This window comes from Salvelinus fontinalis, chromosome 12, assembly GCF_029448725.1.
Source record: "Salvelinus fontinalis isolate EN_2023a chromosome 12, ASM2944872v1, whole genome shotgun sequence".
In the NCBI taxonomy this organism is placed as follows: Eukaryota; Metazoa; Chordata; class Actinopteri; order Salmoniformes; family Salmonidae; genus Salvelinus; species Salvelinus fontinalis.
In genome coordinates this window covers 3955035-3982596 of record NC_074676.1, presented here as the reverse complement: position 1 = coordinate 3982596, position 27562 = coordinate 3955035, and the positions used below count along the sequence as shown (strand labels likewise).

General features: G+C 41.8%; 2 protein-coding genes across 3 annotated transcripts; one reads left to right on the top strand and one right to left on the bottom strand.

The window, feature by feature from the left end:
• Positions 1-10: 10 nt before the first annotated feature.
• LOC129866660 (vesicle transport protein GOT1B) lies at positions 11-17970 on the bottom strand. Its single transcript, XM_055939439.1, has 5 exons — positions 17819-17970; positions 13726-13817; positions 8408-8586; positions 8047-8128; positions 11-7750 (listed from the first exon to the last, which is right to left on the bottom strand). Exons 1-5 carry the CDS (start codon positions 17841-17843, stop codon positions 7712-7714), a joined length of 417 nt encoding a protein of 138 aa, XP_055795414.1. The 5' UTR covers positions 17844-17970; the 3' UTR covers positions 11-7711.
• A 137-nt stretch (positions 17971-18107) lies between these two features.
• Positions 18108-24873, top strand: LOC129866659 (UDP-xylose and UDP-N-acetylglucosamine transporter-like). 2 transcript variants are annotated; one of them, XM_055939437.1, is made up of 10 exons: positions 18108-18646; positions 18884-18997; positions 20747-20849; positions 20986-21035; positions 21311-21392; positions 21641-21701; positions 22312-22421; positions 22729-22804; positions 23153-23228; positions 23688-24873. In XM_055939437.1, the coding sequence occupies exons 1-10, from the start codon at positions 18519-18521 to the stop codon at positions 23935-23937; spliced, it is 1050 nt and encodes a 349-aa protein (XP_055795412.1). In that variant the 5' UTR covers positions 18108-18518; the 3' UTR covers positions 23938-24873. The 2 variants fall into 2 exon arrangements, with proteins under 2 accessions (XP_055795412.1, XP_055795413.1); XM_055939438.1 differs by having other exon boundaries at positions 18626-18715.
• The last annotated feature ends 2689 nt before the right edge of the window (positions 24874-27562 follow it).

Genomic DNA, 27562 nt, shown 5'->3' with positions numbered 1-27562 from the left:
ATTGAACCCATTATTAATCAACAATTTATTTGGTTCAGATTTAGAAGCATTTCGGTATTTTCATGATAATATCATACATCCATGTACAAACACAATATACTATGTACAGCAACAGTTTTTTCCCCCATTCATGCTCAGATTGAGCTCTAGGGTGTCAAACATTGCAGTATGTACTGGAGTGTCACAGTACTTGTCCTAACAACACACCATGGCGTGTGCCCTCAGTCTGACCAGTAGGAACGTGTCTGTCATGTCATCCCACATCAGTGTGATGGGGCAACCTCTCACAGTGAGGAGAATGTAAACATCGTGTGACCATGGTGAAGTGGTGTTACTGCTGTTAATTATGGTGGCGTGACAGTCCTGTTTCACTAGAGTTACTGTAAGTAGCCCCAGGACAGACATGTTTTTTTATTCTAATCACCTATCAGTGTTGACTTTGAGGGGAAACCCCTTTTAAAAATTAGTCCAGCAGAAGACTGTCAATACAATTGGACCATCAAATATTTCTATATTACATGATTTCTTTTAATAATTGACATTTGCTGCAAGTTATGGAATATAATTTTATTCAATGAGCTCAAAAAATAACTAATTGGTATTAGACGCATCAACGGAACATATAAAGACGCTCACATTAACAAATCATCGTTCCACATAGTTGGTTTTCCACATTGGTTGGTCTTGAAAATATAGATCTGAGTTTCCCTGACCGGAAAGAAAGCAAATGTTTGACAGAAGTTTTAGGAGAGCTGATGCAACAGGAGACCAATCTGTGTTTTCACTGCGGGTCCCTGAAGAGACAACACACACACACGACTCACATCGAGTAATATAATGTATAGAGACACATACAATCCACACATATTCATCTGATTTGAAATTATGGGACAAATGTGCTGTGGAGGAAGCTACAAAGGAGAGAGAATTATGCTCATTGCTCACCTAATTGTAAAGCGTCCCATTTTCTGCCCTCTGATATGAAACGATAGTGTCCTCGCTCTAACAAATTGAGACCCATACATGGACTGTCCTTTTAAACATTTTGCTAAACCTTTCATACAACTGGTGGACCACTCTTTACACCTAGTTATCAAAAATCCCTTTTAATTTCTACAACTTTGGCAACAATAATGTAATTACATGTAAGTAGCCCTGCACAAACGACCCGGGACTGCTCATCTCCTGTTTCTGTAGCGCGAGGCAGCTTGACCCTGAAGAGGACGCCAGTCTATCGCAGGGCCTAACCAGCAATCTTTCTCGTTAATGCTGAGTGTCAAGCAGAGAGTCATTGGGTCCCACTTTTACAGTCTTTGGTATGACTTGGCAAAGGGATCGAACTCCCAACCTTCCAATCGCAGGGCGGACACTCTAACCACAAGGCCACTACATACTAATTAAATATTCACATATGGAACAAATGCACACATAATTGTATTGCCTAACGATAAGGACAACCGTAGCCGTTACACAACTTTATGCATAAAAAGAGAAAGATCTTTCTTACGCGCGACTTTTAAGTACAGTATCGCCCAAGGAGTCCAGTTTCTCCGCTGAAACCAAGTACAAGCAATAGATGTTATTGTAACTTCTATTCAATGCACTTTTAATCAACCCAAATTCTAGTTTTGAGCGGTCTGTAGGATGCGCGTAAAATGTGGTTACCTGGGGCGCGCTCCAAGGATGAGACATTAATGTAACCAAGAGTAGCGCGAGCAAAAGAGTCATTGAGGTCTGAAAACTAACAATAACATACCGTTTTTATATTAAGTATTTTGAGGAAAATATTTTTATGCTACTGTAAAAGCACCATAGCAAACCAATATACATGCGTAAAAGGGTACATGTTCCTACAAAATGAGAATTAGAATAATCATGCCATTGTTAATCTTTCAACCACCGGTTATTAATTAAAATAACATTCAATAATGCATTAAGCATAGAAGAGTTCTACGATACAGTATATCAAAGCACATCATTATCCCTATATTTAGGCAAATAGTTTACTTACTTTATATTCTATAGGATGTCTTCAGTTGCTCGCTACTAAATATGGTATTTGCATCTACAGTCGTGGCCAAAAGTTTTGATAATGACACAAATATTAATTTTCACAAAGTCTGCTGCCTCAGTTTGTATGATGGCAGTTTGCATATATTCCAGAATGTTATGAAGAGTGATCAGATGAATTGCAATTAATTGCAAAGTCCCTCTTTGCCATGGAAATGAACTGAATTCCCAAAAAACATTTCCACTGCATTTCAGCCCTGCCACAAAATGACCAGCTGACATCATGTCAGTGATTCTCTCGTTAACTTCTTTGGGAACGGGGGCAGTATTGAGTAGCTTGGATGAATAAGGTGCCCTATGTAAACTGCCTGTTACTCAGGCCCATAAGCTATGATATGCATTTGCATGGTAATATTGGATAGAAAACACTCAAGTTTACAAAACTGTTAAAATAATGTCTGTGAGTATAACCGAACTCGTATGGCAGGCGACAACCTGAGGAAAATCCAACCAGGAAGGGGGAATTCTCAAGTTTGTAGTTTAAGGGATTGTCTATCCGATATCCTGTGTCTGTGGGGTCAGATTGCACTTCCTAAGGCTTCCAGTAGATGTCAACAGTCTTTAGAAGTTGTTTCAGGCTTCTATTGTGAAAGGGGAGAGAATAAGAGACTCACAGTAAGTGGCTCAGCTCAAAGACATAAGTTGTTTATCGCGCAATCCCGTGAAGCGTGCCGTTCGTTCTCTTTCCTTTGTAATGAAAACGGTATTGTCCGGTTGAAATATTATTGAATATTTATGATAAAAACACCCTAAGGATTGATTAGAAACATTGTTTGACATGTTTGTACGAACTTTAATGGAACTGTTTTTACTTTTCGTCTGGATGATGGGACCGCACTTTGTGCATATGGAATACTGAACTAAATGCACAAACAATAAGGAGGTTTTTGGACATAAAGAGTAACTTTATCGAACAAAATTAACATTTATTGTGTAACTGGGAGTCCTGGAAGTACCATCCGATGAAGATCAAAGGTAAGTGATTAATTTTAACGCTATTTCTGACTTTTGTTGACTCCACAACTTGGCGGGTAACTGTATGTCTTGTTTTGCTAGCTGAGCGCTGTACTCAGATCATCGCATGGTATGCTTTCGCCGTAAAGCTTTTTTGAAATCTGACACAGTGTAACGGCTTTTGTCCTCGTTCTTTGAGGAGGAGTAGGAGATATCGGACCAATACGCAGCGTGGTAAGTGTCTATTATATTTTAATAAAACGGAACACAACAAATATACAAAAATAACAAAGTGAATGAATATGAAAACCGAAACAGTCCTGAAATGTGAAAACAAACACTAACACAGGAAACAGGAAACATAGAAAAACAACATAGAATGCCCACCCCAACTCACGCCCTGACCAACTAAAATAAAGACATAAAAAAGGAACTAAGGTGACACAGACTGACACACAGTGGGTTCATTAAGAAGAAGTTTATCTTTAAGCGTATGTATAACACTTGTATCTTTCATCAATGTTTATGATGAGTATTTCTGTAGTTTGATTTGGCTCTCTGTAATTTCACCGGATGTTTTTGAGACAATACATTACTGAACATAACGCGGCCAAATTAAACTAAGGTTTTTGGATATAAAAAAGATGAACTTTATCGAACAAAACAAACATGTATTGTGTAACATGGAGTCCTGGGAGTGCAACCAGATGAAGATCATCAAGGGTTAGTGATTAATTTAATTGCTATTTCTGATTTTTGTAACTCCTCTCCTTGGCTGAAAAATGTCTGTATGGCTTTTTGTGGCTAGGCGCTGTCCTAACATAATCGCATGGTATGCTTTCACCGTAAAGCCTTTTTGAAATCTGACACCTTGGCTGGATTAACAACAAGTGAAGCTTTATTTTGATGTTTTGCACTTGTGATTTCATGAAAGTTTATATTATTTATTTATAGTAATTTAATTTGAATTTGGCGCTCTGCCATTACACCAGATGTTGGCCAGGTGGGACGCTAACATCCCACCTCTCCCAGAGAGGTTAACACAGGTGTGAGTGTTGACGAGGACAAGGCTGGAGATCACTCTGTCATTCTCAAAACTTTTGGCCCTGACTGTACAACAAGTCAATGGCTTCTTATTAACTGGCTTGACTGTCCCTGGTCCCCATTTAGGCATGAACTGGGTATTATATGGGGACATTCCTTCGCACCTCGTGCGTAACAGCGAGGTGCTGTTAAAACTGCCATCACTCCAGACACAAAGTTCATCCACAGGGTCGAAATATCTGATTCAGAGTTAAAAGTTTACAAATACGTTTTTTTCTCTTCCTGACCAACTCTTCCCTGCGTCATGGAAAGGCACTAAGATGTGACGTTTCGACCTTTCTGAACACACAAGTTTCATTACATAGAAAACATAGAGCATGTTACGAATTCCCTGAAGGTTGGTGACTGTTTTCAGCACCTCACTATAATGAGCTGCCCACTCCACTCCCTATCCCCCACGACCAGAGCCTTAGAGTTTAGGGGGTACCATAAACCTGCCTTGAAAACTCTCTAGCCCTGTTTGTACCTGGTGCTAACATGGGTCCTTTGTCCTGATCTTGTCTACATTCGGATTGTGCCCACATTTCCATAAATGTGTCTACACATGGTATTAAAATGTGTCTTATCCATCCACCGTGTCTGCATCGTGACCAGATTCTGGTCCTTTCCATTACGCAAATTATTTCACAGCTATTCTTTTGAAATAATGTATTTATTGTAAGACATATTGATGTAGTCAGTCAATGGTGCCACCTGTCAATAATTAGGGGGCGGAATAATGAGGATATAAATTCTTTCTCTGTGTAGATCAGTCTACACTACCAAGATATCCAGACATAATGTGTCTTAACTACCTCGGAAAGGTGGGCAGGATGTTCTCATCACAATATGTCCTTTGATTGTGTCCACATTTTTATACAGGAGTAGACAATCAGAATGTCAACAAGGTCAGGACAAATTATGCAAGTTAGAACCAGGTACAAATGGGGCTACTGACCTGTGTGACCGTTGCTAGGAGAAGTTACTAGGGGGACAGACATCTGCCGATCCTCTTGACTATACAGTTTACCCAATCAATGCAGTCTACCTCAAGCAGTGGCAGAGCAACATCTCTGTCTCTGCCCATCAACAACTGGACTCACATCTCTGGACTTGTGGGATGGTTTGCATGCCCAAAGTGAGTTGTGTGACATGTATATACTGTTCTTAATAGTTTGTGGTTGCATTATGCATGTTGCCTCTGTATAGCTTGTGACCTGTAAACGTTCAGAGATAAGATATTTATACAGTCCTTTATTACTGCTCTTGTGATAGGTACAGTATATTCATTGCCTTTAATTGACTTCTACATAACCTTCGCCATTTTTCATCCTCATATACTTCGTCAATGTGTGTCAACTCTAGGTCAGCAAATACGTAGAGCCGGGTCGCTCTCTTTCACAGCATGTATAACCCGTGTTCACCCGATTACAGTGTGTTCTTCCTAATGATCCCGGGGGTGTATTCTAACCGCTCTGTACACTGGTGCACGAGACCAGAAAATGTGACACTTCCTACTCGCTCGGTGTGAATGCCTGTTAGTTGACCCCGAAGACATCGTTAGCTTGACGAGGGAGACCCGCTTTTGTTTGAGAATGTGTGGACCTAAGGGCGGTTGATCAATGTAGCCTATGTTTTGTCAGATTCCCCCCCCCCCATTTTTATTTCCTATTCGTATTTTCTCAGAATGAATACATCATTATTATACATTGGCATTGAGGCAGGTGGATGATTGTTTTCACAGGTTGTCCGTGTTCAATTTGCAAATCTTGACAATTCCTTGAATGTCCAATTTCAAATTACAGGTAACTGCCAAAATAAAGGAAACATCAAGTGTCTTAATAGTGCGTTTGAGCCACCACGTGTCGCCAGAACCGCTTCAATGCTTAATGTAGCCAGGTGAAAAAAAGAGAACAAGCCTGAAACGAAATCCCCCACATTCTGGTCTTGAAGAGAATAAAAAATGTTTTAAAAAAATGTTTGAGGTTCTCTTCTGCACTGTTCAACCAATCCAGTAATTGAAGAAGTGTTGGTTTGTTAACATCCAAAAGTGGAAGTCATGTCACTGCCTCGCTCTTCCATTTCCCCTGAAAACCGGAAGCTAGCATAAATTCTACAAGTGTCTGGAACTCTATTGGAGGGATTCCAATAGAGTTCCCACTATTCTTCTTCCACAAGAAATTCCATAATTTTGTGTTTTATTGATGGTGGGGAAAACTGTCTCAGGCGCCGCCCCGGAATCTCCCATACGTGTTGAAATGGGTTGATCTGGGGACTGACACACTTTAAACCCCTCTTCCAAAGTCACAAGTATTTTATTCTCGTCATGGTAGCTAAAATAATGTGCAACTGGGCTTTTTAAAATACATGACAAAGCATGATGGGCTGTTAATTGCTTAATTAACTCAGTAACCACATATGTGTGGAAGCACCTGCTTTCAATATACTTTGTATCCCTCATTTACTCAAGCGTTTCCTTGATTTTGACAGTTACGTGTACAACACTCGTTTTTAAAGCAGCATTGCCTGTTCTTTTAATCTACATTAGTAATCTGAATTTTGTGTAAAGAATTTTTTTTGTCAGGCACATTTGTTTTTAAAAACACACTACTTCAAGTATGTATTTACAAAAGATACATTGAGTAAAACATCTCTCTGACGAACCTCTTAATACATTAAGTAGAAAGTGACAAAGCCCAGCTGCTGTGAGACCATCAATATCTGGGTTGTAGAGACACATCTGTAGCATTGATGCATTCGTTTTAGCTCGCCCAGTGCCCCAGGTGGGTGGAAATTTTCACTTTAGGAAGGAATAGTTTAAAACGTGTAAATTCAACTCACCCGGTGTCCTGGACAAGCTTAAATGAATGTACCCATTTGTGACCCATTGTGCGCACAGGGCAAGTCATCTTCAACAGCTTAGTATTTAGTGATGCAAAACATTCTGAACATTGCAGATAGAACAAATAGAGCTGACATAATTCCCTTTCTGACAATCATATATGTTCTACACAATACATTTCTATCTGAATGTTCTGTAAAGCTACATCCTCCTGAACAGCACACAGGTGTAACACAACTGTACTCTAAACAGCCATACAAAAATTCCAGAAACTCTTCATCAAGTAACCAAAACACTTCTCTGACTGTACAGATAACATTCCAGAACAACATTCTAGAAGAAAGACTGCTGTAACAGATTCAAGACTTCTCCTCCATAGCGATGTCCAATCCAGTGGTTGGTCCAGTCACATGTCAATCATCATAATCAGTCGATCAGGAACGGGCAGTGACACAAAGGGCCCAATTCACCCATTGGGCCTTGAGATAAAGTAGTCCCTTAGTAACAATGTCCATCGATGGCAACCAGGTTATTAGATCCATTTCCGTCAAAGGAAACTTTACGATACCAGTTGTATTCATATGTCTGCCCAAAGAAACGTTATTTTCCTTTGATCAGAAAGAGGTTCCTGATTCACAGCTTTGACCTTTGACATGGGGGTAGTCTTGGCCAATAGTTGACCGGTAGAGAAAAGTCACCAATATAAACTATTATAAATAGAGTAAAGGGATTTCATACCCTCCAATCCAAAGATGTTCACTGTTATACCATATTGTTGCTCTCGCCGACTTTGTCCACAAACTGAAAAAAAGATACAAATGTATTATCAGTAAACCACAATCTTTGTCATTTAAGGGTGGTTCGCCGGACTCAGATTAAGCCTAGTCCTGGACTAAAAAGCAAGCTCAATGAATAATCTTAACTGAAAGTGTTTTTGTTGTTCTTCAAGACTAAGCTTAATTTGTGTCTAGAAAACTTGCCCCTGGAGACAAAGGGCAATGGTGCAAGGCGCAAAGAGCCGGAAACAGCTGACTTTGGCAATTCTGTGAACTTTATCACATTACACATGGCAAATAAACCTGAAACGTGATACTTACTCCACTAATCCCTGGGAGGTTCAGTATGGACCCGAGGACAGGCACCCTCCTAATGAAGCCTACTGCCACTGGGAAGAAGCCCCTGGAAAAGAGAAGAGACATTTGGGGTGAATCTCAAAAGTATTTCTTGATTTTTCAAATCCTGCTCCCTCACCTACTTCGCAAAATGTTAGCGGGAAGCGAGGAGAGCATTGGAGAAGATCTGAGAAGTTCCGTCTCCTCCAATGTTCTCCTTGCTTCTCTGAGGTTTTGAGAAAGGAGGAGGAGAGAGAGAGAGGAAGCAGGGAATCAAGAAAAAAATACGGCCCAAAAATAAGTTGGTTAAAATATTTGGCTAACTGTCCATTTCAGACCAACTGACCGGAATAAGAGGAAGAAGCCATAGATCTCCAGCACCACTCCAATGATAGGCCAGCCAATCAGAACCACCAGCACACCCCCCAGGAAGAAACTGGTGGCTTTAAATTTGTGTCTCTGGAAGAAGAATTTGAAGGTACGCTCCAAGCCGATGACAAAGGATAGGCCTGCTACAAACAATATCTGACACACAAACACAGGGGTGAGAAATAAAAGGTTAGAGGATTTTTCAAATTCCATGACAGTATACTACTGCACTACTAGCCTGGTGGCATCCAAATTAATTTAGCTACATTTCACTTCAACAGTGAAACGTAGTAGTGAAATCATTTTGGATGCAAGACTAGTGCAGTACAGTATGTCATTTCACTTAATTTAGCTATGTAAACAACTGGAGGACACATACCAGCTAGAAAAGTCACCAACACAGTGGTCTGATCAGAGACACTGATAGTACTAGTGCTGTAGATTAGTAGGCAGTGCAATACAACAGAGAATCATCAAAGCCCTCCACAAATCAGGGCCTAAAATTAACAGATTTTGTCATTGGCAGGTAGAATATCTAATTCACCAGCCACATTGGCAGGTGGTCACACTAAGGGATCGTATAGTGTGAGCATTTCATGAGAATATTCAAAAGTCAAATATGAGCACATGCGAGTTGCGATTTATACTGTAGCAAAAGAAATGCTGCATTAGCTGTTTGTAAACATATGTTTCCCATGCCAATAAAGCCCCTTGAATAGAAATGAAAAATGAACATAATTCATCGTGTTTACCATGTTCCAAGATGGCGTAGCAGTCGGGGTCTGTTTTGTTTGTCTTGTCCCGTGTATATATCGTTTTCTTTGTATATAATTCGTACATATTTTTATATTTTTAATTTCCAACTACGGACTGAACATACTCTCCTGCAACCCGCCTCGCCCAATGTGGTATGGATCTGCTATTTGTCATACTTTGAACCGGAACCCACTTCAGCAGCTAGCCAGCTAACTAGCTAGTAGTCAGTTAACGGTGATGACCGCTATTAGTGGTTAACTCAGACATCAGCCAGCCTCAGCCTGGCCAATTCCTGCCAGTCTGCACAGCGCGATATCAACCCAGAGCATATCGGACTGCTCTCCCAAATGTCAATATGCCTTGTCTATTGCTGTTTTGGTTAGTGAGTTTTGTCTTATTTCACTGTAGAACCTCCAGCCCTGCTCAATATGCCTTAGCTAGCCCTTTTGTTCCACCCCCCACAGATGCGGTGACATCACCTGGCTTAAATGGTGCCTCTAGAGACAAAACCTCTCTCATCATCACTCATTGCCTAGGTTTACCTCCACTGTACTCACATCCTACCGTACCCTTGTATGTACATTATGCCTTGAATCTATTCTTCCGCGCCCATAAATCTGCTCCTTTTACTCTCTGTTCCGAACGCACTAGACAACCAGTTCTTATAGCCTTTAGCCGTACGCTTATCCTACTCCTCCTCTGTTCCTCTGGTGATGTAGAGGTTAACCCAGGCCCTGCAGCCCCCAGCATCACTCCCATTTTCCAGCTGCTCTCATTTGTTGACTTCTGTAACCGTAAAAGCCTTGGTTTCATGCATGTTAACATTAGAAGCCTCCTCCCTAAGTTTGCTTTATTCACTGCTTTAGCACACTCCGCCAACCCGGATGTCCTAGCCGTGTCTGAATCCTAGCTAAGGAAGGCCACCAAAAATCCAGAAATGTCCATCCCGAACTATAACATTTTCCGACAAGATAGAACTGCCAAAAAGGGCGGAGTTGCAATCTACTGCAGAGATAGCATGCAGAGTTCTGTCATACTATCCAGGTCTGTGCCTAAACAATTTGAGCTTCTACTTTTAAAAATGCACCTTTCCAGAAACAAGTCTCTCACCGTTACCGCTTGTTATAGACCCCCCTCTGCCCCCAGCTGTGCCCTGGACACAAAATGTGAATTGATCGCCCCCTATCTATCTTCAGAGTTCGTACTGTTAGGTGACCTAAACTGGAACATGCTTAACACCCCGGCCGTGCTACAATCTAAGCTAGTTGCCCTCAATCTCACACAAATTATCAAGGAACCTACCAGGTACAACCCTAAATCCGTAACCATGGGCACCCTCTTAGATATCATCCTGACCAACTTGCCCTCTAAATACACTTCTGCTGTCTTCAACCAGGATCTCAGCGATCACTGCCTCATTGCCTGCATGGGTAATGGGTCCGCGGTCAAACGACCACCCCACATCACTGTGAAACGCTCCCAAAAACACTTCAGTGAGCAGGCCTTTCTAATCGACCTGGCCCGGGTATCCTGGAAGGATATTGACCTCATCCCATCAGTAGAGGATGCCTGGTTGCTCTTCAAAAGTGCTTTCCTCACCATCTTAAATAAGCATGCCCCATTCAAAAAAATGAAGAACTAAGAACAGATATAGCCCTTGGTTCACCCCAGACTTGACTGCCCTTGACCAGCACAAAAACATCCTGTGGCGTTCTGCATTAGCATCGAAAAGTCCCCGCGATATACAACTTTTCAGCTAAGTCAGGAACCAATATAATCAGTCAGTTAGGAAAACTAAGGCTAGCTTTTTCAAACAGAAAATTGCTTCCTGTAGCATAATTCCAAAAAGTTTTGGGACACTGTAAAGTCCATGGAGAATAAGAGCACCTCCTCCCAGCTGCCCACTGCACTGAGGATAGGAAACACTGTCACCACTGATAAATCTACAATAATTAATAATTTCAATAAGCATTTTTCTACGGCTGGCCATGCTTTCCACCTGGCTACCCCTACTCCAGCCAACATCTCAGCACCCCCTGTAGCAACTTGCAGCACCCCCCCAACTTCTCCTTCACCCAAATCCAGACAGGTGATATTCTGAAAGAGCTGCAAAATCTGGATCCCTACAAATCAGCTAGGCTAGACAATCTGGACCCTTTCTTTCTAAAATTATCAGCCGAAATTGTTACTACCCCTATTACTAGCCTATTCAACCTCTCTTTCATATCGTCTGAGATCCCCCTCTTCAAAGGGGGAGACACTCTAGACCCAAAATGTTAGACCTATATCCATCCTGCCCTGCCTTTCTAAAATCTTCAAAAACCAAGTTAACAAACAGATCACCGACCATTTCGAATCCCACCGTACCTTCTCCACTATGCAATCTGGTTTCCGAGCTGGTCATGGGTGCACCTGAGCTACGCTCAATGTCCTAAACGATATCATAACCGCCATCGATGAAAGACAGTACTGTGCAGCAGTTTTCATCGACCTGGCCAAGGCTTTCGGCTCGGTCAATCACTGCATTCTTACCGGCAGACTCAATAGCATTGGCTTCTCAAATGACTGCCTCGCCTGGTTCACCAACTACTTCTCAGATAGAGTTCAATGTGTCAAATCGGAGGGCCTGTTGTCCGGACCTCTGCCAGTCTCTATGGGGGTGCCACAGGGTTCAATTCTCGAGCCGACTCTTTTCTCTGTATATATCAATGATATATCTTGCTGCTGGTGATTCTCTGATCCACCTCTAGGCAGACGATACCATTCTGCATACATCTGGCCCTTCTTTGGACACTGTGCTAACAAACCTCCAAACGAGCTTCAACACCATACAACACTCCTTCCGTGGCCTCCAACTGCTTTTAATTGCTAGTAAAACTAAGTGCATGCTCTTCAACCAATTGCTGCCCACACCCTCCCGCCCGACTAGCATCACTACTCTGGACAGTTCTGACCGAGAACATGTGGACAACTACAAATACCTAGGTGTCTGGTTAGACTGTAAACTCTCCTTCCAGACTTACATTAAGCATCTCCAATCCAAAATGAAATCTAGAATTGGCTTCCTATTTCGCAACAAAGCCTCCTTCACTCATGCTGCCAAACATACCCTCGTAAAACTGACTATCCTACCGATCCTTGACTTCGGTGATGTCATTTACAAAATAGCCCCCAACACTCTACTCAGCAAATTGGATGTAGTCTATCACAGTGCCATCCGTTTTGTCACCAAAGCCCCATATACTACCCACCACTGCGACCTGTGTGCTCTCGTTGGCCGACCCACACTACATATTCATCGCCAAACTCACTGGCTCCAGGTCATCTATAAGTCTTTGCTAGGTAAACCCCCGCCTTATCTCAGCTCACTGGTCACCATAGCAACATCACCCGTACCACGCGCTCCAGCAGGTATATTTCACTGGTCATCCCCAAAGCCAACACTTCCTTTGGCCGCCTTTCCTTCCAGTTCTCTGCTGCCAATGACTGGAACGAATTGCAAAGATCACTGAAGCTGGAGGCTTATATCTCCCTCTCTAACTTTAAGCATAAAATCCTCCACGATATCACAACTCAAGTGACCAATCGAAGCTCACCATAGCTTCCAACCCTTAATGGGGATCCCGAGTAGGGGTTGGAATTGTCAAAGACTCCAGCCACCCTAGTCATAGACTGTTCTCTCTGCTACCGCATGGCAAGCGGTACCGGAGCACCAAGTCTAGGTCCAAGATGCTTCTAAACAGCTTCTACCCCCAAGCCATAAGACTCCTGAACATCTAATCAAATGGCTACCCAGACTATTTGCATTACACCCCCCTCTCTTCTACACTGCTGCTACTCTCTGTTATTAACTATGCATAAGTCACTTTAATAACTCTACCTACATGTACATATTACCTCGACACCGATGCTCCCGCACATTGACTCTGTACCGGTACCCCCTGTATATAGCCCCGCTATTGTTATTTACTGCTGCTCTTTAATTATTTGTTATTCTTATCTCTTACTTTTTTTTGTATTTTCTTAAAACTGCATTGTTGGTTAAGGGCTTGTAAGTAAGCATTTCACTGTAAGGTTGTATTCGGCGCATGTGACAATTACAATTTGATTTGAGTGGCGCAGCACTCTAAGGCACTGCATCTCAGTGCTAGAGGCCTCACTACAGACCCTGGTTCGATTCCAGTTTGTATCACAACCGGACGTGATTGGTCCCATAGGGCGGCGCACAATTGACCCAGCGTCGTTAGGGTTTGGCTGCTTGTATAGTGTAAACGCCAGTCCCGTAGAGCATGGCGCTTGCAACGCCAGGGTTGTGGGTTCGATTCCCACGGGGGACCAATATGAGGGGGAAAAATGTAAGAAAAAGTATGCAGTCACTACTGTAAATCGCTCTGGAGAAGGGCGTCTGCTAAATGAGTAAAATGTAAACAGCCGGTAAGAGGTACATTTGGGATCATTCTCGTAAATAAAGGAGGTGCACATACACGTAGCAGGGCATCTATCGCAAACATTATGATTATGTAGTAGGCTATAACTCACATTTCCAATGGCAAGAAGAGCCTTGTCAAAAAACAGGATCATCCCAAAGAAGAGGAAGAACACGCCAAAGCCTGTCAACCCCATCCCGATTTCTGTGGAGACAAAAAAGAAGTCAATACATTTGTATTTGTTATGGATCCCTATTAGCTGCTGCCTAATCTTCCTGGGGTCCAGCAAAATTAAGGCAGTTTATACCATTTTAAAACATTACAATACATTCACAGATTTCACAACACACTGTGTGCCCTCAGGCCCCTACACCACTACCACATATCTACAGTACTAAATCCATGTGTATGTATAGTGCGTATGTGTGTGTGTGTGTGTGTGTGTGTGTGTGTGTGTATGCATGCATGTGTCTGGGCCAATGTTTGTGTTGCTTCACAGTCCCCGCTGTTCCATAAGGTGTTTTCTATCTGTTTTTTAAATCTAATTTTACTGCTTGCGTCAGTTACTTGATGTGGAATAGAGTTCCATGTAGTCATGGCTCTATGTAGTACTGTGTGCCTCCCATAGTCTGTTCTGGACTTGGGGACTGTGAAGAGACCTCGTGGCATGTCTTGTGGGTTATGCATGGGTATCCAAGCTGTGTGACAGTAGTCTAGACAGACAGCTCGGTGCATTCAACATGCCAATACCTCTCATAAATAAAGTAGTGATGAAGTCAATCTCTCCTCCACTTTCAGCCAGGAGAGATTGACATGCATATTATTAATATTAGCTCTCTGTGTACATCCAAGGGCCAGCCGTGCTGCCCTGTTCTGAGCCAATTGCAATTTTCATAAGTCATTTTTTGTGGCACCTGACCACACGACTGAACAGTAGTCAAGGTGCAGCAAAACTAGGGCCTGTAGGTCCTGCCTTGTTGATAGTGTTGTTAAGAAGGCAGAGCATCGCTTTATTATAGACAGACTTCTCCCCATCTTAGCTACTACTGAATCAATATGTTTTGACCATGACAGTACTCCAAGCAGTTTAGTCATCTCAACTTGCTCAATTTCCACATTATTTATTACAAGATTTAGTTGAGGTTTAGGGTTTAGTGAGTGTTTCGTTCCAATTACAATGCTTTTAGTTTTAGAAATATTTAGGGCTAACCTATTCCTTGCCACCCACTCTGAAACTAACTGCAGCACTTTGTTGAGTGTTGCAGTCATTTCAGTCGCTGTAGTAGCTGACGTGTATAGTGTTGAGTCATCTGCATACATAGACACTCTGGCTTTACTCAAAGTCAGTGGCATGTCGTTAGTAAAAAAATACATTTAAAAAAAGCAAGGGTCCTAAACAGCTACCTTGGGGAATTCCTGATTCTAACTGGATTATATTTGATAGGCTTCCATTAAAGAACACCCTCTGTGTTCTGTTAGACAAGTAACTCTTTATCCACATTATAGCAGGGGGTGTAAAGTTATAACACATACGTTTTTCCAGCAGTAGACTATGATCAATAATGTCAAAAGCTGCACTGAAGTCTAACAAGACAGCCCCCACAATCTATTTATCATCAATTTCTCTCAGCCAATCATCAGTAATTTGTGTAAGTGCTGTGCTTGTTGAGTGCCCTTCCCTGTAAGCATGCTGAAATTCTGTTGTCAATTTGTTTACTGTGAAATAGCATTGTATCTGGTCAAACTATTTTTTCTCAGAAGTTTACTAAATGCTGGTAACAGGCTGATTGGTCGGCTATTTGAGCCAGTAAAGGGGGCTTTACTATTCTTGGGTAGCGGAATGACTTTAGCTTCCCTCCAGGCCTGAGGGCACACGCTCTCTCGTAGGATGAAATTGAATATGTGGCAAATAGGAGCGACAATATCATCTGCTATTATCCTCAGTAATTTTCCATCTAGATTGTCAGACCCTTGTGGCTTGTCATTGATGATAGACAACAATCCTTTTTTTTAGGGCCAGCAGCATACCACCCTGCATACCACTGCTGGCTTGTTTCTGAAGCTAAGCAGGGTTGGTCCTGGTCAGTCCCTGGATGGGAGACCAGATGCTGCTGGAAGTGGTGTTGGAGGGCCAGTAGGAGGCACTCTTTCCTCTGGTCTAAAAAAATATCCCAATGCCCCAGGGCAGTGATTGGGGACACTGCCCTGTGTAGGGTGCTGTCTTTCGGATGGGACGTTAAACGGGTGTCCTGACTCTCTGAGGTCATTAAAGATCCCATGGCACTTATCGTAAGAGTAGGGGTGTTAACCCCGGTGTCCTGGCTAAAAATTCCCAATCTCGCCCTCAAACCATCATGGTCACCTAATAATCCCCAGTTTACAATTGGCTCATTCATCCCTCTCCTCTCCCCTGTAACTATTCCCCAGGTCGTTGCTGCAAATGAGAATGTGTTCTCAGTCAACTTACCTGGTAAAATAACGCTAAAATAAAATACATTTTCACCTCTTCCACACTGACTTTACGGAATCAAAAAGTACAATTCCTGTCTTTCAGAATTTGGTCCGATATACTTGGATGTGTAGTGTCAGCATTTGTTGCTGGCATGTCATCCCTAAATGTTATTATTTTGCCAATGAAAAAGTCATTAAAGTAGTTTGCAATATGAGTGAGCTTTGTGATGAATGAACCACCTGATTCAATAAATGAAGGAGCCGAGTTGGCTTTTTTACCGAAATGTAATTTAAGGTGCCCCAAAGCTTTTGCTATCATTCTTTATATAATTTATCTTTGTTTCATAGTGTAGTTTATTTTTATTTAGTTTAGTCACATGATTTCTTAATTTGCAGTACATTTGCCAATCAGTTGGGCTGCCAGACTTAATTGCCATACCGTTTGCCTCATCCCTCGCAACCATACAATTTTTAAATTCCTCATCAATCCAAGGTGATTTAACAGTTTTTACAGTAATTTTCTTAATGGGTGCGTGCTTATTAGTAACTGGAATAAGTCGTTTCATAAATGTGTCAAGTGCAGCGTCTGGTTGCTCCTCATTACACACCACAGACCAGCAAATATTCTTTACATCATCAACATATGAATCACTACAAAACCTCTTGTATGACCTCTTATACACTATATTAGGCCCAGCCTTTGAAACTTTGGTTTTCCTAGATATGGCTATTATATTGTGATCACTACATCCTATGGATTTGGATACTGCTTTAAAGCAAATATCTGTAGCGTTAGTAAAAATGTGATCAATGCATGTTGATGATTTAATTCCTGTGCTGTTTGTAACTACCCCGGTAGTTTGACTGACAACCTGATCCTGGTTGCAGGCACTGGTTACAGTTCAACGTTTTTTCCTGGGTGGGCAGCTTGATGATAGCCAGTCAATATTTTAATCACCCAGAAAATATACTTCTCTGTTGATATCACATACATTATCAAGCATTTCACACATATTATCCAGATACTGATTGTTAGCACTTGGTGGTCTATAGCAGCTTCCCGTAAGAATGGGCTTTAGGTGATGCAGATGAACCTGTAGCCATATTACTTCAACATTATTTAACATTAGATCGTCTCTAAGCTTTACAGGAATGTGGTTCTGAATATAGACCGCAACACAGCCTCCGTTGGCATTTCTGTCTTTTCGGTAGATGTTATAACCATGTATTGCTACCACTGTATCAAAGGTGTTACCTAAGTGAGTTTCAGAGATAGTCCGAATATGAATGTCAAATTTTACAAGCAAGTTGTTGACTTCATGGACCTTGTTTCTTAGGCTACATATGTTAATATGGGCTATTTTTAGCACTTTTCTGGGTTGCTTGATTGTTTTTAATGCTTTACTGGGAAGCTTATCAGAGGTAGGCTTAATCATGTTATTTACATGTTTTACATTAAAGTCTAACTAGCTACATTGTTTCCATTGACATTGATTGACACCTAAAGCATCCATCCATATACTCTCTCTTGTCTGCACATCCGTTACTTTATGAGCAGGAGTAGGTAGGTAACTAACTAACTATCGCCCATGATTTGACTAGTAGTGAAATAAGTTCCAAATAGGTCGTTCATAAAACAGGGCGATGGGCCCAACTGGTCCCATTCATTCAACCTGGCTAGCTAGAAGGACTGCTCACAAAGAGGAGATACAACAACGCTTTAAACATGTCATTTATACATTAAAAGGTCTTACTCTGTGAATCCGTTAGAGAAATCATTTTGTCGGAAGTGTAGCGATTGGAAAATCACTTGTGCTCATTCAATAATCGTTAGATAGCGGTAGCTTGTTGAAGCAGAGGAAAAGCCGGCGCCACGTCTTCTTCGTGATTCATGCGTTCACGCACGCTCAAATGACACGTTCGCGGGAAACAGTTCTGCGCGGTGCTGCGTAGAGATTTAGTTGTGATAAAAAGTCAAGATATGGGGGATGTGTGTGTTGCAATTTGTGAACAGAGATCTGGATATAATGACGAGATGCACATGTCTCCGTCCTAACAATTGGAGTCGTTGTCCCAAAGATGGGAAGGCAGGCGAGAAGCTTAAGCTTAGGTCCGAGATAAACCCATATAAACACATTAGGTTTATTTTGGACAGATTTTGGCGAGAGTGAACCTTCTCGCTTCGCCTCTTCCTCTCTGTTGTGAATATGTATTTTGCTACTATGTAATCCTTAACCCCAACAAAATTCTGCCTGGACTCAATACAACTGTGATTTATTTTAACGTTGCATCGCCATCTTTATGGGAAATGTGGTTCTCTGCTTGAAAAATATAGCTACTACAACACCCATGCGTAGGCAATCCGGAAGAGTGTAACCGGTGACGTGTCCAAGAAAATACTCGATTCGTTTTTATATAAATATAATTAGAGCAGAAAACCTCAGTGTTTACGCAATGTCCGTTTTAGGAATACTCGTAGGTTATTTTCCCCCAATAACTGCAAACATGAATACCATTTTTGCAGTACTTCTTGTTTTTTTTGGGTGCTGCAGCAATGTTGTGTTTCTGGAAACGCTTGTAAGGTCAGTGATCAACTCTGAACTCCTCAACAACAACTATTGACAACTAGGCTACTAGCTTGGTTGAATGAGGTTAGCTACATCTTTCGAATATTTATGCATTCTGTAAAGAACAAGTTTATATAAGCCTAACTAAGATGCTGCAATGCTTAATATCCAATAATCTATTATTTAGGCTAGCATATTTCTTAATAATGAATGATATTCATGTACACTTTTATATATTTTTCCTACTCCCAGAGAGTTCCCAGGATGTGGCAACATTGTGACCTTCGCTCAATTTGCCTTCATTGCATTGGAGGGGTTCATCTTCGAGACGAACTTTGGAAGAAAGAAACCAGCCATCCCTATGAGGTAGGTAGCCTAATGCAGTGGTTCCCAAACTGTGTGGTGCAAAAGGGGGATACCTAGTCAGTTCTACAACTGAATGCTTTCAACTGAAATGTGTCTTCCGCATTTAACCCAACCCCTCTGAATCAGAGAGGTGCGGGAGGGGCTGCCTTGATCAACATCCACGTCTTCGGCGCCCGGGGAACAGTGGCTTGACTGCCTTGCTCAGGGGCAGAATGACAGATTTTTACCTTGTCAGCTCTGGGATTCGATCCAGCAACCTTTCGGTTACTGGCCCCACACCCCTACCCGCAAGGCTACCTGGGATCGGCGGTTCCCCTCCTTTTTAAAGGAACTCAGTCCGGCATTAAGTTTATTCTTGAAAGTTGTAATAGTAAAATGGACAAGGTGCAATTTCGAAATTGGGTAGTACATCACTAATTCCTCTTGTCATGTTAGTCTTTGCATACCTTGGAGAACTTTTTTCTCGACCTGTGTGCACCTACTTCGTAAACTTTCATTCATAGGCTAGTGTAACAGTATAGCTTCCGTCCCTCTCCTTGCCTCGAACCAGGGACCCTCTGCACACATCAACAACTGCCTCCCACGAAGCATCGTTACCCATCGCTCCACAAAAGCCATGGCCCTTGCAGAGCAAGGGGAACAACTACTTCAAGGTCTCAGAGCGAGTGATGTCACCAATTGAAACGCTATTAGCGCGCACCCCGTTAACTAGCTAGCCATTTCACATCGGTTACACTCACCCACCTTTTGACCTCCTCCTTTTCCGCAGCAACCAGTGATCCAGGTCAACAGCATCAATGTAACAGTTTTGCTCCGTCCCTCTCCTCGCCCATACCTGGGCTCAAACCAGGGACCCTCTGCACACAGAAAACAGCCACCCTCGAAGTATCGTTACCCATCGCTCCACAAAAGCCGCGGCCCTTGCAGAGCAAGGGGAACAACTACTTCAAGGTCTCAGAGCGAGGGACGTCACCGATTGAAACGCTATTAGCGCGCACCCCGCTAACTAGCTAGCCATTTCACATCGGTTACACTGGTTGTAGCAACTCATGATGGGTACAGGGAAAATTTGAGTAACATGTAGTAGCCTAAACCTATTGATGTTACGTTGAACTGGGTGAATGGAATATGAATGACATTCATCCAACATGCTGTAATAGAAATAACGGCATGCTCATGAATATAAAAATCGGCCTCCCTCATAATAAATGGCACTGACCGCCACTGTTGGAGAGCTATTTATAACTTGTCAGAAATGTCCAGATCAACTAGCCCATGTCAGCTAATGTTTTTTTAGAACGTAGATTTTGTTTCTTTAGCACATAGATATTGTTGTAATTTTTTAGTCGCTCAAATATCACATGAATACACATTAGACATGGAAAAATGTGAGATTTGCAAGAAAATTTGCTTTAAAACTGCACAATTTTCTTTGCACTCCATGACAAATTGTGTAGAATTGCAGGAAATAAGCTTAAACCTGCAAAAGAGGGGTGTGAACAGTTTGTGTCATGAACAGTGCTTGTGCCTTCTAGAAATAGATGAGGCGCGGGGATGGGAGGGGCACAGGATATTCCCCACTGATGAAAAAGTTTGGGAACACCTGGCCTAATGTATGAGAATGTAGCTACAATGATGGAATTATTGAGCTGTCTGTCTGCCTGTCTGTCCGTCTTTCTCCCTCTCCTGTCAGGGGATGAGGAGCACAGTTTTCATTTTTCAACCTTTGTGTTTATTTCTTCTTAACAGCAACTATGTAGTCATGGTGACCATGTTCTTCACAGTCAGTGTGATCAACAACTATGCCCTCAACTTCAACATCGCTATGCCTCTGCACATGATCTTCAGATCTGTAAGTCTACCGTTATAAACGTTCTGATGGCTCTTAACTCTCAACATCTGATGCTTTTAGTACCACTTATCAACAACATCTAATAATATCCCTGCTTGATTGACAAATGCCTTGTGTTGTGCTTGTATCTTCACAGGGATCGTTAATAGCTAATATGATCATGGGTATAATAATTCTGAAGAAAAGGTACCCCTGCATAATTTCTCTTTACTTGGCAGTCTTACAAACCCTTACCATGTTAACATGTTACTGTTACTCTAGAGATGTTACTAATTATTTAGCCAAATTAATAGGCTATTTTTGCCTTTCTGCAGCATGAGCTATAGCGTCAGAGGAATGTATTGCTGCCTTTGTCACTATTTTGCATGATCATGACGGTTGCTGTTGAAATGCCTAAAATGCCTGGCCTGGTCTGGTTATCAGGAGGTTCTGAAACGATGTACAGCCTCTTTTCCCTGCAGGTATTCAATGAGTAAATATCTCTCCGTAGCGATGGTGTCTCTGGGCATCTTCATATGCACCATCATGTCCGCCAAACAAGTGGTGAGCTCTTCATAATATTAACATGTTTCCGTTCAACCACACACTTTGTTTCCACATAATGTGCACTGTGGGTTGCGGCTGCAATGTCTAGTAGCTGAGTTGTTACACATTTGTTACAGTCATTACAACCTGTTACACATATACAGTAGTCAGCACATATTTGTTCATATTGTACAGGGAAATCTTCAGTAAGTTTTTGAGGTGTTCCATTTTCTGCTATTTAGTGACCTCTGTTTTCCACTTTTCAGAATGTAGGTACTCAGGGCTCAGAGGATCAAGGTGTATATGCCTTCCTGCACTGGCTGATAGGTAAGTCGTACATGGACGTTTACTGTTCGGTGTGCCTATAGGAGTGAGACATGTAGTCTTCTCAGACAGATTTCTTTGTTCCAGAATGACTTGCATTTTTGATAATAAGATCTTTACCGTGCCTCGACTAGTCGGGACTACCTTTATCTGAGAACCGGACGCTCATTGTTACTGTTGTTGACAAAGGGTGGACAATGGATTGAAATAAGAGCACACAACTCTTGACTATCACACAAACCCTGCATACATATTTATAGGAAATTACGGGACTTGCAAGTCCTTAGTGCAAAATCTACCCCATTCCCATTTTAACCTGACAATGATTAATGCAATCATTAATACAACTTAAGGCACGGACACACCGGTAGGATTGTAGAGTGTCTGCCAGCCGAGAGTACCGAGCACCTCTGAACAGAGTGCGGGCAGTCATTTGCAAAACGGTTCTACACGTAGAAATGGGCGAAAATGACTGCAGTCAGCAAGCAAACAAACGGCCCCCTACTGTACAGACCGACAACCAACAACTCTCTCCCTCTCCCTGTACGGTTAAAAGTATCTGTTTCTCAATCATGCTACAACTGATTTTCTGGGTTTGTTGTTGTTCTTCTAGGTATCGCCATGTTGACCTTTGCACTGCTCATGTCTGCGAGAATGGGCATTTTCCAGGAGACCCTATACAAGCAGTATGGCAAACACTCCAAGGAGGCTCTCTTCTATAATGTAAGTGTCAACCCCAAAACCCCTGTATGCATTCCAGACCTGTCAGACATTGTATACTTGAAAGGCAAAGTAACTCACAAAAGTAATTGTAATTTATCCCCCGACAATGGGGATATTAAGCTTTGCTTTTCTCACCAAACGTAATGCTCCACCCTACAATTGTTGATCTATATTTGGTGCAAACCAAGTGTCTGCATTTTCAGTGTTGTGTGCACTGTGCATTGATAATAGGCTGATTTATATGTATACTTTACCCTATATATGTATCTTCTCTGCAGTTGTAATATGTTTGTCATTGCTCTCTCAGCACTGCTTGCCTCTGCCTGGGTTCCTGCTTCTGTCCTCAGACATCTACAACCACTGTGTCCTCTTCAGTCAAAGCAGTGAGTCAAATACAGTCTAGTAGGAAAGTTTTGTATGAAAACATGTCAAAGTATCCTCCTTATTGAGTAGAGTTGCAAAGTTTCCAGGTTTTTCAGAAATCCCAGTTGAAGGATTTAATGGGAAATCGCTTCACTAACCTCAATAATTTAAAGTTATGTCTGTTGGTGTCTTTGATAACCTGGTTCCAGATCTGTTTGGGCTGTCTTGACAATAACCATAGGAGTTAGCAAGACAGCACAAACAGATCTGGGACCAGGCTAGTCTTTTCTCACTGATGTTATGAATGTTATGTTGAATTAAACATTGTCCAGAGTTGGGCTGTAGCCTAAATGACATTTGTCTTCCAGCTCCTGTAGAGGTTCCTGTGATTGGCCAGGCTGTGCCGGTGTTGTGGTTGTACCTACTGCTGAACGTCATCACACAGTATCCTTTACAATACTTTCACAGTGAATACTGTATGTGTGTAGTCACTACCGCTTTTTTTCCCACCTTGTCGGCTCGGGTATTCGAACCAGCGACTACCTGCCTGCCGCCACGGTAAGGATTGGACGTTGTCCATAGTTGTGCTGTTTTTCTTTCTGCTCCTTTCAAATCTTACTTTCACAGTAAACACTGAATGTCTGGTCACTGAACACAAATTGGCATGCTTGGAATGGAATTCAAACCTTCGTAAACAAATTAGACCAATCCAGAGTTTTTTTACAACGCTGCTAACTAACACACTGTTACTGACGTCTCTATACTAGAAGACTATGCACATTCACCTTACGAATTGCAATGCAAACACACTCTCTCTCTCACACTCACGTACACATACACATGTTAGACCCGTTTTTATTGAACATATACCATCATCCTCTACCAGTCCTTCACCCTCCTCAGATATGTGTGTATCCGCGGTGTCTTCATCCTGACCACAGAGTGTGCCTCTCTCACCGTAACCCTGGTGGTGACTCTGAGGAAGTTCATCAGCCTCATCATCTCCATCCTCTTCTTCAAGAACCCCTTCACCGCCTGGCACTGGGTGGGCACTGGAGTCGTCTTCCTGGGCACCCTGATCTACACGGAGGTCTGGACTAGCATCTGCACGGCGTTAAGAGGAGGTGAAAAGCTGAAGAAGAAAAAGACGTAGTAATATGCAGTAAAGAAGGCAGAGTGATACGCAGCACTTTCGTCAATTCCTTGCATCCTCTCTCTTTGCCTCCTTCTCAAAACGAATTGGAGAAGAGGATCCACGGGGGGGGGGGGGGGGCTGAGACCCTCTCCTCCAATATGATTGAGAAGGAGTAGAAGTGAGAGGATAGAGCCAACGTCACAAGAGACCTTTGACTGCACTGTTGTGTGTGTATACGGGACTACATTTGTTGTGGGTGTGATTGCACACTCTGGAGCCTGTTTCCCCCCTTGCTCTCTACTGCAGCTGCAGTAGGAGCAGGTTGGTTTTTAATAGAATCATCATAAAAAATGTATGTTTTTTCCTATTGTTTTCATTGCTTGAACAATTATCTTAGAAATAATGTCTTCCCACTAGGTTTCTCACTTAACTTAAGGACATAACCTTGACAAAACTACCTTGTTGACTGAATAAGTCAAGGCAAGATTTTTGCAAAACTGATTGTATGGAGATACCCTACTGCTTTGTTAGTTTTGTTTGTTTGGTGAGCTGTATTTATTTAGGTGTTTTGCTAAATATGAGTTTTGCTGAGCTGTGAGTGAAAAGTATGTGTCTTGTAATTGAACACCAGAAAAATTATAAATTATTATACCGGTATATGGACAAAACATATTACTGTACTCTGATTAGCATCATTTTGAAATACTAAATTACAAAAAGTTATTTCACCACCTCATCAATGTTATAAAAACTGATGTTAGTGAAACACAAAAGTTACAAGTATTATTTTCATGTATTCCTCAGGAGGATATTTGTCCTTTCAAAATAGTACTTGGCAGGTCCAGTAACTTTGTCTTGAAAAACCCCCAAAACCATGCAAATGTATTTTCCTTCACTCCAGAATCACTGCACCATTCATTTTCAACCTACTGAAATAAAAAGTTCTACCCTATACATTTGCATTGTATTGCATAATATTTCTGTATGTATATTTCCATACAATGACCCACTTACAATTAAAAGGAAAATATTGTACTTACGTAATAGTTTCAGTGAAATGCACTTAATGTACCCTGGTCAAAAGGAAAAGGTGCATAGTAGACTCAGCCTGGTCTCATAAACTAGACCTAGTATAGCAAATGTAAATCCGGGACACTCAAATTAGCATGATACGTTATGATGATGATATGATGTTACGTTTGGTGTGGTTACATAAGACAGACGGTTACTTAAGGCAAGTAGTGCAGTTGGTTGGGGTGGATGTGTGGGCGTATAAGGCGTACGTCTAGCAACCCAATGGTTGCGAGTTTGAATCTCATTAGGGACTTTAGCATTTTAGCTAGTAAGCCACTTTTCAAATATTTATTTGCTGCTTTCTAACTACTTAGCATGTTAGCTAACCCTTTGCCCTAATTCCTTGATCACACCGACAGCGTCATTGCATTTTGGTACACCAAACGATGTTAATTCCCAATGGAGCGCTGCGTTTGCCTTGCAGCATTGCATTGCAAAGGCAGTTGCAGTGCGTTCTGTGCGGTGCATACGTTGGATTTATTGTACACATCAAGTTGTATGCGTGACGGCTTGACAGAAATGTGAATGTTGAACTTTTGTTGCACACATATCCAGATGATGCGGCGTACCATTTTGCTCAATGATGCTGTCGGTGTGATCAAGGGCATAACCCTAACCTTAACCCTTTTTATAACGCAAATGTCTAGCAACCTTTGCGAGTTTGAATCTCAACACAGACCTTAGCATTTTAGCTAATTAGCAACTTTTCAACTACTTACTACTTTTTTGCTGCTTTGTAACTACTTAGCATGTTAGCTATCCCTGACCTTAACCCTTTAACCTAACTCCTAAATATAACCCTAACCTCTAACCCATAGCCTAGCTAACGTTAGCCAGCTAGCTAGATTTCGTAACATATACATTTAGCAAATTTGTGAGATATGGTAGATTTAGCGAGTTTGAATCTCATCACAAACAACTTTAGCATTTTAGGAAATTAGCAACTTTCAACTACTTAACTTTTTTGTTGCTTTGTAACAAATTACCATATAAGCTAACCGTTTCCCTAACCTTAACCCTTTTAGCAAATCCTTCCTCTAACCTTAACCATTTTAGCTAAACCTATACTTAACCCTTTAACCAAATTCCTAAACTTAACCCTAACCCCTAGGCTAGCTAACGTTAGATGCCAATCGCCATATAAAGTCCAAGGAAGAAAAAGCTTGAAAGGAGGAGAGATGACTAGAAACGATTCGGTTGACCGTTTTATGTGTGGATTAATTGTCGGAGTAGAGGACCTTGTGCATTTCAGGTAAAATAACAACTCAACATTTATATCCCAGGACAAATTTGCTAGCAGCCGCAAGCTAGCTAAATGGGACAAATTAGCTAGCAACTGCAAGCCAGCTAGCTAAATTGCCATAAATGTTCAATGCTTTTCAACCTATCCCCAAAATAATATAATTGGTTCAGAGTTTGTTTTGATATTTCAACCTGCCTGTCATGATTATGTTTGCTGTGGGGGGACAAAATCAATTTGCGCATGCGCACCGCGCGACCTGCAATTTAAGTGAATCTGATTGGTCAAGACACGCAAAAAGCCTGCAACAGCACTCTGATGTGGATAGAGCGAGTGTGCGCGAGTTGACAGATCATAAAAAAAAGGTATTAACTAAGTCATAAGTGCCGCTTCGCAATAACGTTTTCCGACGGCCCTACTGTAGACTACCTATCTGTTGCCTTTCTACTCTGCCACTTGGAAGGTCGCTTTAAGTTTTCAAAAAGAAGACGCGATGGGCACAATGACAGAATATATACGATAAAGCGAAGTGTCTGTCTATGCTCGCGCCTCATCCGTCTGCGGGGAGACCAGACACCTGCACCCAAGCTTCGCACTTTGCTTTCGTTCTCGTTTAAAATGAACATTATGCGAGTTTGACTTTTTTTATTAGAACCTGATGGCTGAATCTTGGTGATGTAAGTCCAATTATTACAGTTATCCAGTTGGTTTATTATTTGATGCTGAAGTGCGGTGCATGTTTTATTATAAGCACGTTGAAAGTAGGCTAATATGTTGTATTTTATTGTAGCTTCAACATCGGTGTTCCAACGATATGTTTGTTTGTTTGTTTTACTAAATTATCTATAAGAAAATTGATCTAGACTATAGTGTGACTCGGGGAATTGACGCTGCGCCATGTTTTTCTTGCCAAGGGAGGGTGTTTTCATCCCTTGCCACACGGCTCTGACACTTGGGCATTGCCCAACGTCCGCATTCCCCATCATGTTGCGCAGATACAATTCCAGGGCTGAAGTACTCCGAATACCCGCAGTGAACGTTTTTATCTACACTATATATACAAAAGTATGTGGACACCACTTAAAATTAGTGGATTCGGTTGTTGATAGGTGTACAAAATCGAGCACACCGCCATGCAATCTCCATAGACAAACAATGGCAGTAGAATGGCCTTAATGAAGAGTTCAGTGACTTTCAATGTGGTACCATCAAAAGATGCCACCTCTCCAACTAGTAATTTTTCAAATTTCTGCCTAGCTAGAGCTGCCCTGGTTAACTGTAAGTGCTGTTATTGTGAAGTGGAAACATCTAGGAGCAAAACTGTCTGTC

Excerpts from the sequence above, each read along its gene's own strand:
- LOC129866660 (XM_055939439.1), bottom strand. The coding sequence starts at position 17,843 with ATGATTTCTCTAACGGATTCACAGA. Across the intron at positions 13,818-17,818 it reads TTCTCTAACGGATTCACAGA|AAATCGGGATGGGGTTGACA; the intron begins GTAAGACCTTTT and ends TTGTCTCCACAG. Across the intron at positions 8,587-13,725 it reads CTCTTCTTGCCATTGGAAAT|ATATTGTTTGTAGCAGGCCT; the intron begins GTGAGTTATAGC and ends TTTGTGTGTCAG.
- LOC129866659 (XM_055939437.1), top strand. The coding sequence starts at position 18,519 with ATGTCCGTTTTAGGAATACTCGTAGGTTATTTTCCCCCAATAACTGCA. Across the intron at positions 20,850-20,985 it reads TGCACATGATCTTCAGATCT|GGATCGTTAATAGCTAATAT; the intron begins GTAAGTCTACCG and ends GTATCTTCACAG. Across the intron at positions 22,422-22,728 it reads AGGAGGCTCTCTTCTATAAT|CACTGCTTGCCTCTGCCTGG; the intron begins GTAAGTGTCAAC and ends TTGCTCTCTCAG.